This window comes from Neolamprologus multifasciatus, chromosome 11 (genome assembly GCF_963576455.1).
Source record: "Neolamprologus multifasciatus chromosome 11, fNeoMul1.2, whole genome shotgun sequence".
NCBI lineage: Eukaryota > Metazoa > Chordata > Actinopteri > Cichliformes > Cichlidae > Neolamprologus > Neolamprologus multifasciatus.
In genome coordinates, this window is record NC_140449.1 from 3057705 (window position 1) to 3071165 (window position 13461).

A 13461-nucleotide genomic window follows, 5' to 3' on the forward strand; every position below is an offset into this window, starting at 1 on the left:
ACTGTCACTAATGATTAGTCCTGTTGGTCTGTTGTGTCTTTATAAATTAAAATAACCTTTATGTGCATGTGGTTGTTTTATTCACACAGGACCAAACAGTCGCCTCAAGAAACAACACTTAAGTTACGACCCAACAATCAAACGTTTGTCTGAGACATTTACCTGTTGGATGAGTGAGTTCAACAGCACGTTTCTACTGTGCTCAAATAAACGTCAGGTTTTTAAAACTAACTGCTGTAAAATTTAGAGATCGTGCTTCACAACAGTGACTGTTCAAAGTAAACTGATACTTGATTGGTTTTTATTCTTTTATTTCACCTAATGGAATCAGGTTGTTTTTTAACTCTTATTTTTGTCCTCAGGCTGAAGAACCTGTTCAGGTGTTCATGAAGCCAGACTTGCTCTTCTTCTAGCAACACGACACAAGCTCGCACAGGAAACGTCTGAATTCAGACGTCCAATAAAAACATCGTTTCAGTTTGATTCATTTTTATTCATATTGAGCTGAATCCAGACAAAAACATGTTTAACCGACGAGCAGCTTCGGTCATCATTCATGTCTCTGCTGCCAACCAGGCGATAACATTTGTTTTTACTCAAAGTCAGTGGATCATTCACTGTGAACGTCCTCACAAAACAGTCCAATAAAATCCCGGCGTTTAAACGATGATAAACCTTCAACTCTGTCCAGGTTTGGTTCAGTAACGGTGCAGTGATGGACACACGAAGGCTGAACTCAGGTCACCGATGCAGAGAGATGATTAAATGCTCATTCGTGGCAACATGTACGACTTAAATAAACCCTGGGAAGAGGTGCTGTAGGAGGAGAACGACGCCCACCACCAGGACGCCACAGAAGAACAACACCAGCCAAACAGGGAAGTATCCTGGAGAGAACACAGGAAATGAGGCTCTGAGATTACGAGACATGTTTAACAAATGATGATGCCAGACTTACTTCTTCTGGCAACACGGTGTAGTTGGCAGCGACTGTCCACAGCGACGCTCAGCAGGGCCGTTTCATTGTTCCCCTTGATGTTCTTGCCTTTCACGGAGTGAGGCAGGAAGGCCAGGTCTGTCACCACGATGCCGTGTGATTCATGTACATAATACAGCCTCTGCATACAAACACCACGTTATAAGTTAAAAACATGGCTGCTTGTTGGATTCGTGCGTCTGTAAGTGCAGCGTGTCACCTGCAGGGAGAACGCGATGTAGATCGCTACGGATCCCGTCACCGTTCCAAGGCCAAGAAACGTTCCAGAGTCACTACAAGGAAGAAAGCAAACAGCTTCAAGTCCGACTTCCCTTTCCAAACTAAATATGCTACACAAACGTGCTTTCAGAGAAACACTCATCAGTTTGGTAAAAGATGAGCTTAGCTAATGGTTGCTGACTGAAGACCTGACTGTAGCATTGTTGTGGTCGCCGTCTTAGTTCAGAGATGAAAATGAGTAAAGGGGACGTCTAAAAGACAGCTGAGGCTAAAGCAGTAAGTGATGGAGCCTCCACACTATCCTAATGTAAACATCTATAGGATGTGTTGTCTGAAGGTTCTCGGTCATCCAGGTGATCGTGGTCTAAGGAGCTTGGAAAGAAAAGTGTCTGGACTTCTTTAAGTTACTTGAAGACGTCCAGACACTTTTCTTTCCAAGCTCCTTAGACTATAGGACGTGTTCGAACAAGAGTCACCATCACATAAACCACAGGACCTGAAGAACAGAGACAACATCCTTGTTGCCTGAACCCACAGGTACCCTGTCCATCCCCCAACTAGAGGATTACAGTTAGTAAATATGTAGAATATTAAGATCTGTTCATCTGGATGTTTTCAGTGGGAGAAGCATCACTGTCAGAGGCCATAAGAAGATCATTTGTAACCTTCACTAAAGCTGTTTCTGTGCTGTGATGAACTCTGAAACCTGACTGAAACTCTTCAAATAAACCATTCCTCTGCAGATGATCTGTTAGCTGTTTGACAACTACTCTTTCAAGGATTTTTGATATGAAAGGAAGGTTGGAGATTGGCCTATAATTAGCTAAGACTGCTGGGTCTAGAGATGCTTTTTGAGTAATAGCTTAATTATTGCCATCCTAAATGTACATGCATACATAATTAATTTATTAACCTTTATTTAACCAGGAAGATCCCATTGAGATTAAAAACCTCTTTTTCAAGGGAGACTTGTCCAAGATAGGCAGCAGGTGTCTCACAGTTACAGAAACTCAAACACAGGCAGCAACAACACACATGCAACAATAAGTGAAAGAATACAAATAAAATTTAATAAAATTCAAATAAAAATAAAAAAGTCAGTTAAAATCAATCTAACTGAAACAGTTGCATGTTATGGACTTGGCCTCAAGGATTCGTAGTTTAGATTTAAAAGCACTTAATGAAATGAATTCAGTCATTTTCCTTCTGCAGTTTGTTCCAAGCCGACGGTGCTAAATGGACAAAAGCTCTTTTACCAAGTTCAGTTTGGGCAAATGGAGCAGAAAGCAACAAGTAAGCATGCGGACGAAGAGAATACGACTCATAAATGCTCGTTAATAAAGAGTGATTACATTTAAGATTGAAGAATGAGCTAATGGCAGGATGTCGTTGAGCAGCCTTGTAGGAACGAGGTAAATGAACATGAAGATTAAAAGTTCTGCAAGTAAACTCAGAAAATCAGAGACAAAGAGTCTAAATAATAAATATCAGTGATGCTGAAAGTAGCTGCATACAGTAAGAAGTCTAATGGTTACAACGTTATTGATGAAGTCATTACTATTCAAGGTTAAAAAGGAACAGTCAGCAGAGCCTCGACATGGATACAGTGCTGGAAGAAACTGGAGCTACTCTCATCCTCACGCTCTCTGCAGGCTAAATGAAAATGCTCTAAATTAGTGAGAATTTCCTCTCCAGCTTACTGATTATTTACTTGTGTATTTGTGAGTTAGAGCCAGGACTTGTTCAGAGCAGCGACAGTCTTCAGAGTCGCACGCAGTGAGGACGCAACAACATTAAAGCAGATAATCAGCCTCTGTGGGAGTAGAGCTTAGGTCGCACTAAATCTGATTGTCTGAAATCAGAAACACCATGTGACGGCCTCGTTAGACATCGTAGTCATAGCACATCTCAACAAACACAGCAGCCCGTCTGCATGTCAGCATTTACGAAGCGGTTACCTGACAGCCAGACTGGAGATGACCTCAGCGCCGCAGGGAGCCGTCAGCATGGCCAATAAGCTCCTGCCGTCCCACTTGGTGAGGTAGCACGGGGGAGGTTTTCTGTCTCGTTTATGGGGGATCTGCACGGTGTAAAGTCTCAGGGCATCTTTCTGGTCTTCAACTTTTCCAAACCTGAAACAGGCGAACAGACAATCATGCAGTCGTTGTTACTGACAGACGTCTGTGCAGCGCACCGCAGAAATTCACTTCACTTGTTCCACATTTTTTCATCTCTCAGTCTTATGGATGGATTCATTTATTTTACACATTCAGACTAAACTCCACAAAATGAAAAAGTTTGCTTGAAGCTTTGCAAGTTGATTAAATAAACAAACACTGGTACATGAGCACAGCCTGCTCAGTACTTTGCTGCAGCACCTCTGGCAGCTGTTAAATCTACAAGCCTGACACACGTAGTGAAGCTCCGTCAGGTTAGATGGGGAGCAGCAGTGCAGCCATGTTCAGATCTCAATGTAACAAGTAGTGTAACAAATTACTTTCTCTAGTGAGTAAATCAGTAACATGCTGCATCACTTTTGAGTGATGCATCTGACAGGTGATGAAAACAGGAGGAGCTCCATCACAAAGACTCGATACTCGTGGATTATTTTATATTTTTCAAATTTGACACAAATCTCCAGTAAACTTTGTTTCACTGTATCATTGTGAGATATTGTGTTCATGTTGTGGAACAAGGCTGTAACAACACGTGGAACAAGTGAAGCGTGAATGCTTTCCGGTGCACCGTACTGTATGAAACACTAAGATGCTCTTTGACTGAAGAACAAGCTCGATTTGGTTTTACCTGCAAGCCAAATATCGATAGGTCTTCTCATCTATCTGAGACACGGTTTCATGCCATTTAAGACTCATAGACAACTGGTTGCCGCTCCATACACTGCAGGCAAAGTCCCGACCGACAGTCACCAGATGCTATATGACAACAGACAGAAGGTTACTGATGGACCATCTACACTAACTGGCTGCTTAGTTACACCATGCTGAGCCTGAAGCCCTTCATGCATCCACAGCTGCCTTAATTCTTCATGGCACAGACTCAACAAGGTGCTTGAAACATCTACATTGTCATCACAGCACACAGATGCTGTGTATCTGTCAGCTGCACATCCATGAGGCAAAAATGGGACTGACGTTTGTAGAAATCTAGTGACTAAGGAGGTCATGAGGGTGCCTGTGACTGGAAAGTCGGTGGTTTGTGATCGCTGGCTTTTCCAGTCGGCTTATTAAAGTATCACTTCAAAGTGTTACTGTGTGTGTGTGTGTTAGACAAAAAGCACTCAGATGTAGAAAACGTTACTTTTGAATTAGATGATTTTTCAGAGTTCTGTTGTCCAATTTTGGTAACAGCAATTGTAGAAATGTAGACCGCCTACTCGAACGTTCGACCATACAGTGAGCTGCATTCATGAGATATTTTCTCTTTTTCTCTAATGACAGATCGTTGAGCAGGAAAATCCCAGTAAATCAGCAATTTCTATTTTCAAGTCCTGACATCAACAACCTCGCTCAAAATCACATTTCTTTAGCAGCTCATCTTAACCAAAGACCTGAATTTGCTGAGCAGCTACCTGAACGCTACAAAGGTTCATTATCTTATTAATAATTTTACTTCTTTGCTTTTATTTAAACAAAAAAAAAAAAAGGCAATCAGACAAAGCCAGAACAGCTTACTACTCATCACTGATTGAAGAAAATAAGAACAACCCCAGGTTTCTCTTCAGCACTGTAGCCAGGCTGACAAACAGTCAGAGCTCTTTTGAGCCAACCATCCCTTTAACGTTAACTAGTGATGACTTCATGAACTTCTTCACAAATAAAATTTTTATCATTAGAGAAAAAATTACCAATAATCATCCCACAGATGTAATATTATCTACAGCTACTCTTAGTACCATTGATGTTAAGTTAGACTCTTTTTCTCCAATCGATCTTTCTGAGTTAACTTCAATAATTACTTCCTCCAAACCATCAACGTGTCTTTTAGACCCCATTCCTACAAAACTGCTCAAAGAAGTCCTGCCATTGATTAATTCTTCGATCTTATATATGATCAACCTATCTCTAATAATCGGCTATGTACCACAGGCCTTCAAGGTGGCTGCAGTTAAACCTTTACTCAAAAAGCCATCTCTAGACCCAGCAGTCTTAGCTAATTATAGGCCAATCTCCAACCTTCCTTTCATATCAAAAATCCTTGGCCTCCAGTAACACTGTGAGGAACCTTGGTCATTTTTGACCAGGATATGTCCTTCAACGCACATATTAAACAAATATGTAAGACTGCGTTCTTCCATTTGTGCAACATCTCTAAAGTTAGAAATATCCTGTCTCAGAGTGACGCTGAAAAACTAGTTCATGCATTTATTACTTCCAGGCTGGACTACTGCAATTCATTATTATCAGGATGTCCTAAAAACTCCCTGAAAAGCCTTCAGTTAATCCAAAATGCTGCAGCAAGAGTCCTGACAGGGACTAGAAAGAGAGAGCATATTTCTCCTGTTTTGGCTTCCTGTTAAATCCAGAATTCAAAATCCTGCTCCTCACATACAAGGTCTTAAATAATCAGGCCCCATCTTATCTTAATGACCTTGTAGTACCATATCACCCTATTAGAGCACTTCGCTCCCGCTCTGCAGGCCTACTTGTTGTTCCTAGAGTATTTAAAAGTAGAATGGGAGGCAGAGCCTTCAGTTTTCAGGCCCCTCTTCTGTGGAACCAGCTTCCAGTTTGGATTCAGGAGACAGACACTATCTCTACTTTTAAGATTAGGCTTAAAACTTTCCTTTTTGCTAAAGCATATAGTTAGGGCTGGACCAGGTGACCCTGAATCCTCCCTTAGTTATGCTGCAATAGATGTAGGCTGCCGGGGGATTCCCATGATGCATTGGGAGTTTCTTCTTCACTCACCTTTAGACTCACTCTGTGGTTATCATCACTCTGCATTCAATTATTAGTCATTAATAATCTCTGGCTCTTTTTTTCCTGTTAAAAAGGAGTTTCTCCTCATGACTGTTGTGGTTTATTATTGTAGAGTACTTTACAAACCTTACAGTGATTTGATACAACTGTTGTTGTGATTTGGTGCTATATAAATAAAACTAAAGTGGCGTGCTGCCACGTGATTGGCTGATAAGACATTTGCATTAATGAGCAGATGAACAGGTTTACCTGATCAAGTAGCTTGTGGTGCAAATCGTGTTATTAAACATTGACACTGACCTTGTTCCCAGGACTTATATCCAAGTCTTCGATCTCTCCTTCATGAGCTTTGAAGTCAAACTTTTTCTTCAGGGAAGGAAACTGAAACAGGACATACCAGGTGAAGACAACGTTTATTCTTCCACTGCAGGACGAATACATATAACATCTCACTCCTCTAAATATTGAGCTCAAAAACAATAAATTATTATGGTTTATAGTGAAATCACGTTCTTTCCACTTGCAGATCATCACCCCAGTGCTCATGTTTACCTTCAGTAACCACTGTTGCCGACGACAACGAGACGTGCACTACATGATTGCTTTCTGATGACTGATAGATTTCAGCTGCTTTCATGCCTTTCTTCATGTTTTCTGTGTCTTTCTCATTATTAAACATAATTTAGAGCTATGCTTGATTTCTTTGCATGCATGGACGGGCTGTTACAACATCTGTAGTAACACCTTTAGAAATATATGTACTTAGAAAATTGCAGATGTGATTAATACTTATTTTACCTGCTTACTGAAACATTCCAGTTACAGTTACATTATGAATATGGACATGTGTGACAGGATAATCCACCTCTTCATCCCCATAATTCACCAGCTCTTCTCTGGGGTAGGGAAGAGTGGAAGGGTCAAAACCTTGAAACTAGAGAGAGGCTTTTCATGTACTTGACTGTGTTGTCAATAATCTTCTGAATCTCTGCACCAAAGGTGTCTCTGTCTGTGCCCTCACCTCTGCTAGCAGGTCGCTGACTTTTTGTTAGCTGAGTTCCACAGTAGCAAATGCCACCATCCTGGTTCCTGTGAACTTTGTGTCCAAGGTTTTCTGATCTTCTCCTGGTTTTGTTTTCAGGCTCAGTAAGCGTGATGTGGTGCTCTGATGTGTGATGTTTAGGTTATCATGCTGAAAATCTGTACAGCACTTGGATAAGATGGAACTGTAGTCCAACATGAAATGCAGGAAGTGAACAAATTTCTCAGTCTTCATCTCCTGCACCACCCTCAGCCTCGGCTGCATCCTCGGCTTTGACATCACTTCCTTCTGCCATGTTCTCCATATGAACAACAGTGTCATTTTTCCCACAGCCTTCAGTCATCTCCACCGTGTGCTCTTCAGGCCACTGAGATGTGCCAGCTTCTCATTAGCAGCTCACTTATTTCTGTCAGCTCTCTTCACTTCTTTGGGGAACAGTAGTGCATCTTAAAGATGGTTTTCAGTGTATCTTCAAATTTCACCAGGCAGTCACAGCACAGCGAGCTCCAGGTTGTGTGCCACACAGTGGATTGTTATGATGTGGGGGATCCTCTGTTTCCCAGCTCCTCCTGTTTCCTCACCATCAACATTTGCACAAACTACTTTCTCCTTCCACGCGTCTTCTCTGACACCCGCGGTGTTCGCTGCGTCATCAAAAGCCTCTAAAACACCTGCAGCATTTGCACTCTTGACTGGCTGAAGTTTGATCATGTGTCACCATCATCCCTCACACACCTGACGTGAACCAGCTCCTGTCCTGTTACACCAGTGTCTGTGCTGCCATCTGCAAGAATGGATACGAACCTGCTTTCTTAATTTCCTTTTCAATCTGGTCTCTTGAAGTTTGTGCTGCTGCTCCGATAAACTCTCTGCAAGCATGATCACTGAGGCGAGTGGAACCAAGATCGAGGCCGTTTGCTTTCAGAAGTTTGCAAAGACGGCTAAATTGTGCCAGTGGTCGTTCACTCTTTGCAACATCGTACGCTGTTCTCACTCAGCTTCTTCAGGACTTCTTGTTGTGCTCGGTTTATTTTTAGTATGTTTTTTGCAATAATGCATTTCTTGTGATGCACAGGTTTCTATGGGTTCTGATGGGGTCTTTCCTAAAATGACTGGTCCCAGTAACAAAGGCGCTTGTTGACTCAGAAATGGAGGGAAACTCACGACACACCCGGCAGAACATGATGTTATTTCGCTCGTCATGTCCCAGCCACAGAAATTCTTTTGTCCATGAGACCAAAAAAGCTGCGCTTTCTTTTTGCCTCGTAGTCTGATTTGGCGTTGTGTTTTCGGCGTTGTGGTCGGCTTTTCACTCACCAGTCAGTAGTGCCGCTCTTTATACAGTTTGTGCATCACAAAATGAAAGTGAAAGCAACAAACAAGAGCAAAGTCAAACGCGATTTCAATACGTCACATTTTGACAGATCGATGCTAATGACACAACTGCTCAGCTACATTTGCAAAAGCACCTTCCTGTGACAGCCCGACAGGCAGGGCTGAGATAGATTTAGTAACCCGACTGGAAAAAGCCCCGGGACGTCGGACTAGCGATTTTGCGAGCCCTGAAATCAATACTTTATTTATTCGTTTATTACTTTTGAGCCCCTGAAGTGACGGGATTGTGTTTTTGAAAGAAAGCAGTCGTTTTGTTCCACACACTGCATGAAGGCTGAAAGTGTTCTTCATTAATGCACAGAACCAACATCAGAAGGAAACATCGTCTCTGTCTATGCGGAGCTAACAGCATATGTTTAACAGCTGTGGGTGAAATGATTGAGTCTTACCTCCCAGACTCTGACGTGCCCGTCGGTGCCTCCGGTCAGCAGCAGGCTCTGGTCAGGACTGAACCTGACGACTTTCTGAAGCGGATCCTGAGGGTTCAGGTCTGACTGCACTTCAGCTAAAGCGGTCACAGAGATGTGAGTCGTCTCGTCCTTCATATCTGACGTGTTTCCAGATGGTGTAACTCCATCCTGTCCACACTTGTCTCCTTTCCCAGCTCGTAGCCTGGCATTACCCTGCTGCTTGCTCTTCCCTGCAGCACAGAGGACACTTGTTATTTGAACAGAAGGTGACACCATAAAGAGCTGTCACTTTAGCATATTTAGCTTGTAGCAGTGTGCCTCACCATCTTTATTAGCATCTTTGCCTTCTTTCTGTGTGCACCGTTTAAACTGCATCAGACAGCAGGTCCCGTCCTGTCCTGCAGCAATCACACCTTTACCTACAGCCATGTTCATGGTAGCACGTGTGTCAGTATCATGGGAGTGAAGGAGACTGGCACTGTGCTGGCATTCCCCAACGAGCTGCAGATCCAGGAAGTGCTGTAAACACAAACATCAGTCTGCTGCTGTTGTACTCTGGATACAAACTCAGTGTACACATGTATCAGGATACTCTCACCAAACACTCACAACAGGATTTTTGTTACAGTTTGTTTCCAGAGAGTCAAGAAATACAAGAAGAAAAGTGAACAGAAGAAACAACAACACCCGTCTTCAGTACTGACCACAGCGTTCTTTATGCCCGTCTTGGAGGCCCCCCCTCCTCCTGCTATGATCACCAGCCCTGTGTCAGGGTCCACTTTCACCGAGTACAAGGGGAAGGGGGCTCTGTACAAGTCTGGAACCTTCTTCTTCCCCATTGTTCCTCACAAAACTGCCAAGACACACCTGTGGAAAACAGAGTGAGTTTGTCTGTGACGTCGTCTGTCCTCCCTCTGCTGGAGCTACAGAGGTCACACTGATGCCGACGGTGTCCCTGAACTTTATTAAACCACCTTAGTCACGTCTAGTCCAGCAGCTTCAATTTCCAATCAAACAAAATGATCTAATGAACCAAACTACAGCATAAAATAATGACCTTCAAGGCTTTCTGCCGTTAAGAGGACGCAGCTGGAAACAGCTGTTTGCTGGTGTTGACATGAAATCATATTAACAATCATTCAGGGTCCAACCTTACAACCCTCAGGTTAGTGGCTCATGTACGTTTTTACTGGCTTGTGAAAAAGAAAGCTTTTATTTTAAAATGCAATATTTTATATTACTTCACTTTCAAGTTGAAACATGTTCAGAAAGCCGTGAAACCCCATGCCCCCCTTTAGGCTCGCCCCTGTCTGCTGCAGGTATCGGATATAAAATCGGAGCTGTGAGTTTTATCATTTCACTGTAAAACAAACAGCAGCTTCCAAGTTTGCCCGTCTTCACTCCTGAGTCTAAGGCTGGCTTTTCCCAGTAAAGGTTTTAATGACGATTTCAGGAACAGTGCTGCAGACTCGAGATCTCTAGCTCCAGTCCGCTACGCCGAGCATTTTAGTGGGTAAAAAGATTTAGTGTCGCTTTTGTTTTGTTGCCTCACCAGCACACCTGTTTGCACTTTTATTTGCACCAGAGTTGAAGGTCAGAAGTGAAACCGACTATACGTTTACCATGATCATCAAGTGTTCCCTTAATGTTTTTTGAGCAGGTTATATTTCTGCAAAAGACAAACCATTCTCAGTTTAAGCTTCTCCAGTGAGCTCTTTCTTCTGGCTGTGTTATTATTATTATAACTATTTTCAAGTCATCCAATATAGTGCAAAAAATGCAGGTTTAAACGGGAGCTTGCTAACCTCTGGAAAGTCCTCATAAAGTGTTGCTCTGTGTGTTGCTGCTGGTGAGGGCAGCAGCTGTGTGCCTTCCTGTGTGCAGCTGTGCGACGCTTTGTGTTACCCTGAGGAGGCAAAAACAGCATTTAGACATTAATACAACAGTATGAGAAGAGTGAGAGTTTTATAACACGAGAGCCAACAGGCTGAAAAACATCAGAGCAGACTGATGGACAAATCATTGCAGGTCAAGCTGAGCGTGAAGCAGAAGCATGTGCACACACACATGAATGTTCATTCTGAGTAACTGTGCTGGTTAGAATCTGCACGTTCTCTCTGTGGGGGGGGGGGGGGGGGGGGGTTTCTCCTGATGCTTCAGCTTCCTCTCACCCCTGGATTCTTTTATTATGTAAATACAGCTATGATCAGCACTGTTTGTCCAGTTTCCCACCTGAGACATTGAGGTTTGTTCTTATCATAAACACTACATGCATTAGCCTAATATACACACTGTAGCCCTGCTATGAAACATGTCATAAATCACAAACAATCAAGGAGAATATGCAGCATTATTTTCCTCCTGTAGCGATGCTGGAGGATCTTAACTCTCGCTTCCCTGACAGTGTTAAAGCTGTGACTGGGTTTGTGTGTGTTTAAGGCTCTATGGTGTAAATTACACTTAATATATGTAGTGTTTCACATCCACTTTAAAAGGCCATGAATTTTACGCAGATGAAATGCTTAAAGCTAATTAAATTAAGTACTATATAAAAGCCACTCTAGGCAGCACGGTGGTTAGCACTGTTGCCGCACAGCAAGAAGGTCCTGAGTTCAATTCCACCATCAGGTCTTTCTGTGTGGAGTTTGCATGTTCTCCCCGTGTTTGTGTGGGTTCCCTCCGGGTACTCCGGCTTCCTCCCACCGTCCAAAGACATGCAGCTTGTGGGGATAGGTTAATTGGATAATCCAAATTGTCACTAGGTGTGATGTGAATGTGCGAGTGAATGTGAGTGTGAATGGTTGTCTATCCCTGTGTGTTGGCCCTGCGACAGACTGGCGACCTGTCCAGGGTGTACCCCGCCTCTCGCCCTATGACAGCTGGGATAGGCTCCCGCGACCCTGAAAAGGATAAGCGAATGGATGGATGGATAAAAGCCACTCTATTCATGGGAATGAAACCTGCATGGCTGACGTCCTCTTCTTTCATGTGTTACTAGTTTCTGCGGTCATTGAGATTCTGGGTTAATGTCTAATCGTGTTTCTTGAAGCAGCTGATGCTGTGCTGGCGTGTCGGACTGATAAAGCTACTGAGTCCCGTATATAAGCTTGAAAAGAAGGTAAATTGGGTTTTTGAACACGTTTCGTCCCTTCTCCAAGACGTTTGTTCAGTTTTAAGGGAAATGAAGGAGAGATCAAACGGTCGAAAAGTGCAGTTAGCTTCCTTTCAAGCTCTAAGACTGCTGTAAGCTGGATGGCTGAGAAGCTACACAACAGTCTGTCACAGGACTTTGTGCTTTAAAGAGCAGCTGAGCAGTAAGTGACTGAATGAAAAACCATGAGGTGAAAGGAAACGGTGAACCAGAACCACGTTAATGGTGTATTTAAACCGCTACGGTTTGCTAATGTACACCATTCGGCTGTGTTTGCTACAGTTAGCACTTTAGCACTGCCGGCTAGCCGGTCAGTGATTTAAATTTGACACCTACCTGTGCTGATAGTCGTCGCTATCCTCGGCTCTTATTTTACCATCGAGGTACGAGCTCAATCTAATGATTTCATTTTGAACTGTCGCGGAAAGAACTAAACGATAGCTGCAGAAATATCCACGGACACTTCCGCGCACATACACGTCAGCAGCTAACCAGGCGGTAAGATTTCTTCTTCTTTCTCTTAAAAGAAGGAATGGCGGTTAGCAAACAGCGAACGGTGCATCATCGCCACCGTCTGGTGTCGTGTGTTGACCGGGGCTTGATTCCAAGAAGTAGGTTCAACAAACTGAGTTTAAAAATAAATTCTAAGGTGAACAACTCCGAGCTTCCTGCTCCACAACAGCTGATCGGAGTGAATTCAGTGTGGTTCAACGGAATGACGCGCTGAAGCGCTCAGGGTCACTCTGCGGAGTGTAGGGAAAGAAAGGCATCATCAACAGAGCCCCGAAACTACGATTCAACATAGCAACGGGTAAATAAAGACCAGTGCTGACCATGACAGAAGCATCTTCATACACTGAATAAAATTTGATATAAAATGTATCATTTTATTATAATGTCCATGCTCATCATTTAGATTAAACTGAATCCTAATTTTACATTTCGTTTTAAATCTAATTATTCAAACGTGACCTCAGTAGATTAAATGTAGGAGGCAGAACATGAAGATCAAATGTGGAGAAAGATCTTATTTCTTTACAAATGCCTCAGCATTTATAGAGCTGTGTGTATGCAGATTCAATTCAATTCAATTCAATTTTATTTATATAGCGCCAAATCACAACAAATGTCGCCTCAAGGCGACAAAATAAGCTGCTGTGAACAGATCCAGATGCCATGAGCTGGGCCAGTCTGAGCATCTGCAGACACGCTCACACAGCTGATCTGTTTATCCTGCACAAAACTGGCCTGGATTTTCATGCAACATTTTAATAACACAAGTTAGTTTGTTTTTCAGGATGTTTCAC

General features: G+C 42.9%; 1 protein-coding gene across 2 annotated transcripts; it reads right to left on the reverse strand.

Annotated features, from left to right (window-relative positions):
* Positions 1–497: 497 nt before the first annotated feature.
* Positions 498–12896, reverse strand: preb (prolactin regulatory element binding). 2 transcript variants are annotated; one of them, XM_085176735.1, is made up of 11 exons: positions 12491–12896; positions 10809–10909; positions 9708–9870; positions 9327–9522; positions 8983–9233; positions 6457–6537; positions 4022–4149; positions 3175–3348; positions 1197–1269; positions 959–1118; positions 498–913 (listed from the first exon to the last, which is right to left on the reverse strand). In XM_085176735.1, the coding sequence occupies exons 3-11, from the start codon at positions 9840–9842 to the stop codon at positions 762–764; spliced, it is 1350 nt and encodes a 449-aa protein (XP_085032861.1). In that variant the 5' UTR covers positions 9843–9870; positions 10809–10909; positions 12491–12896; the 3' UTR covers positions 498–761. The 2 variants fall into 2 exon arrangements, with proteins under 2 accessions (XP_085032861.1, XP_085032862.1); XM_085176736.1 differs by having other exon boundaries at positions 498–887; positions 12491–12895.
* Between the last annotated feature and the right edge of the window lie 565 nt (positions 12897–13461).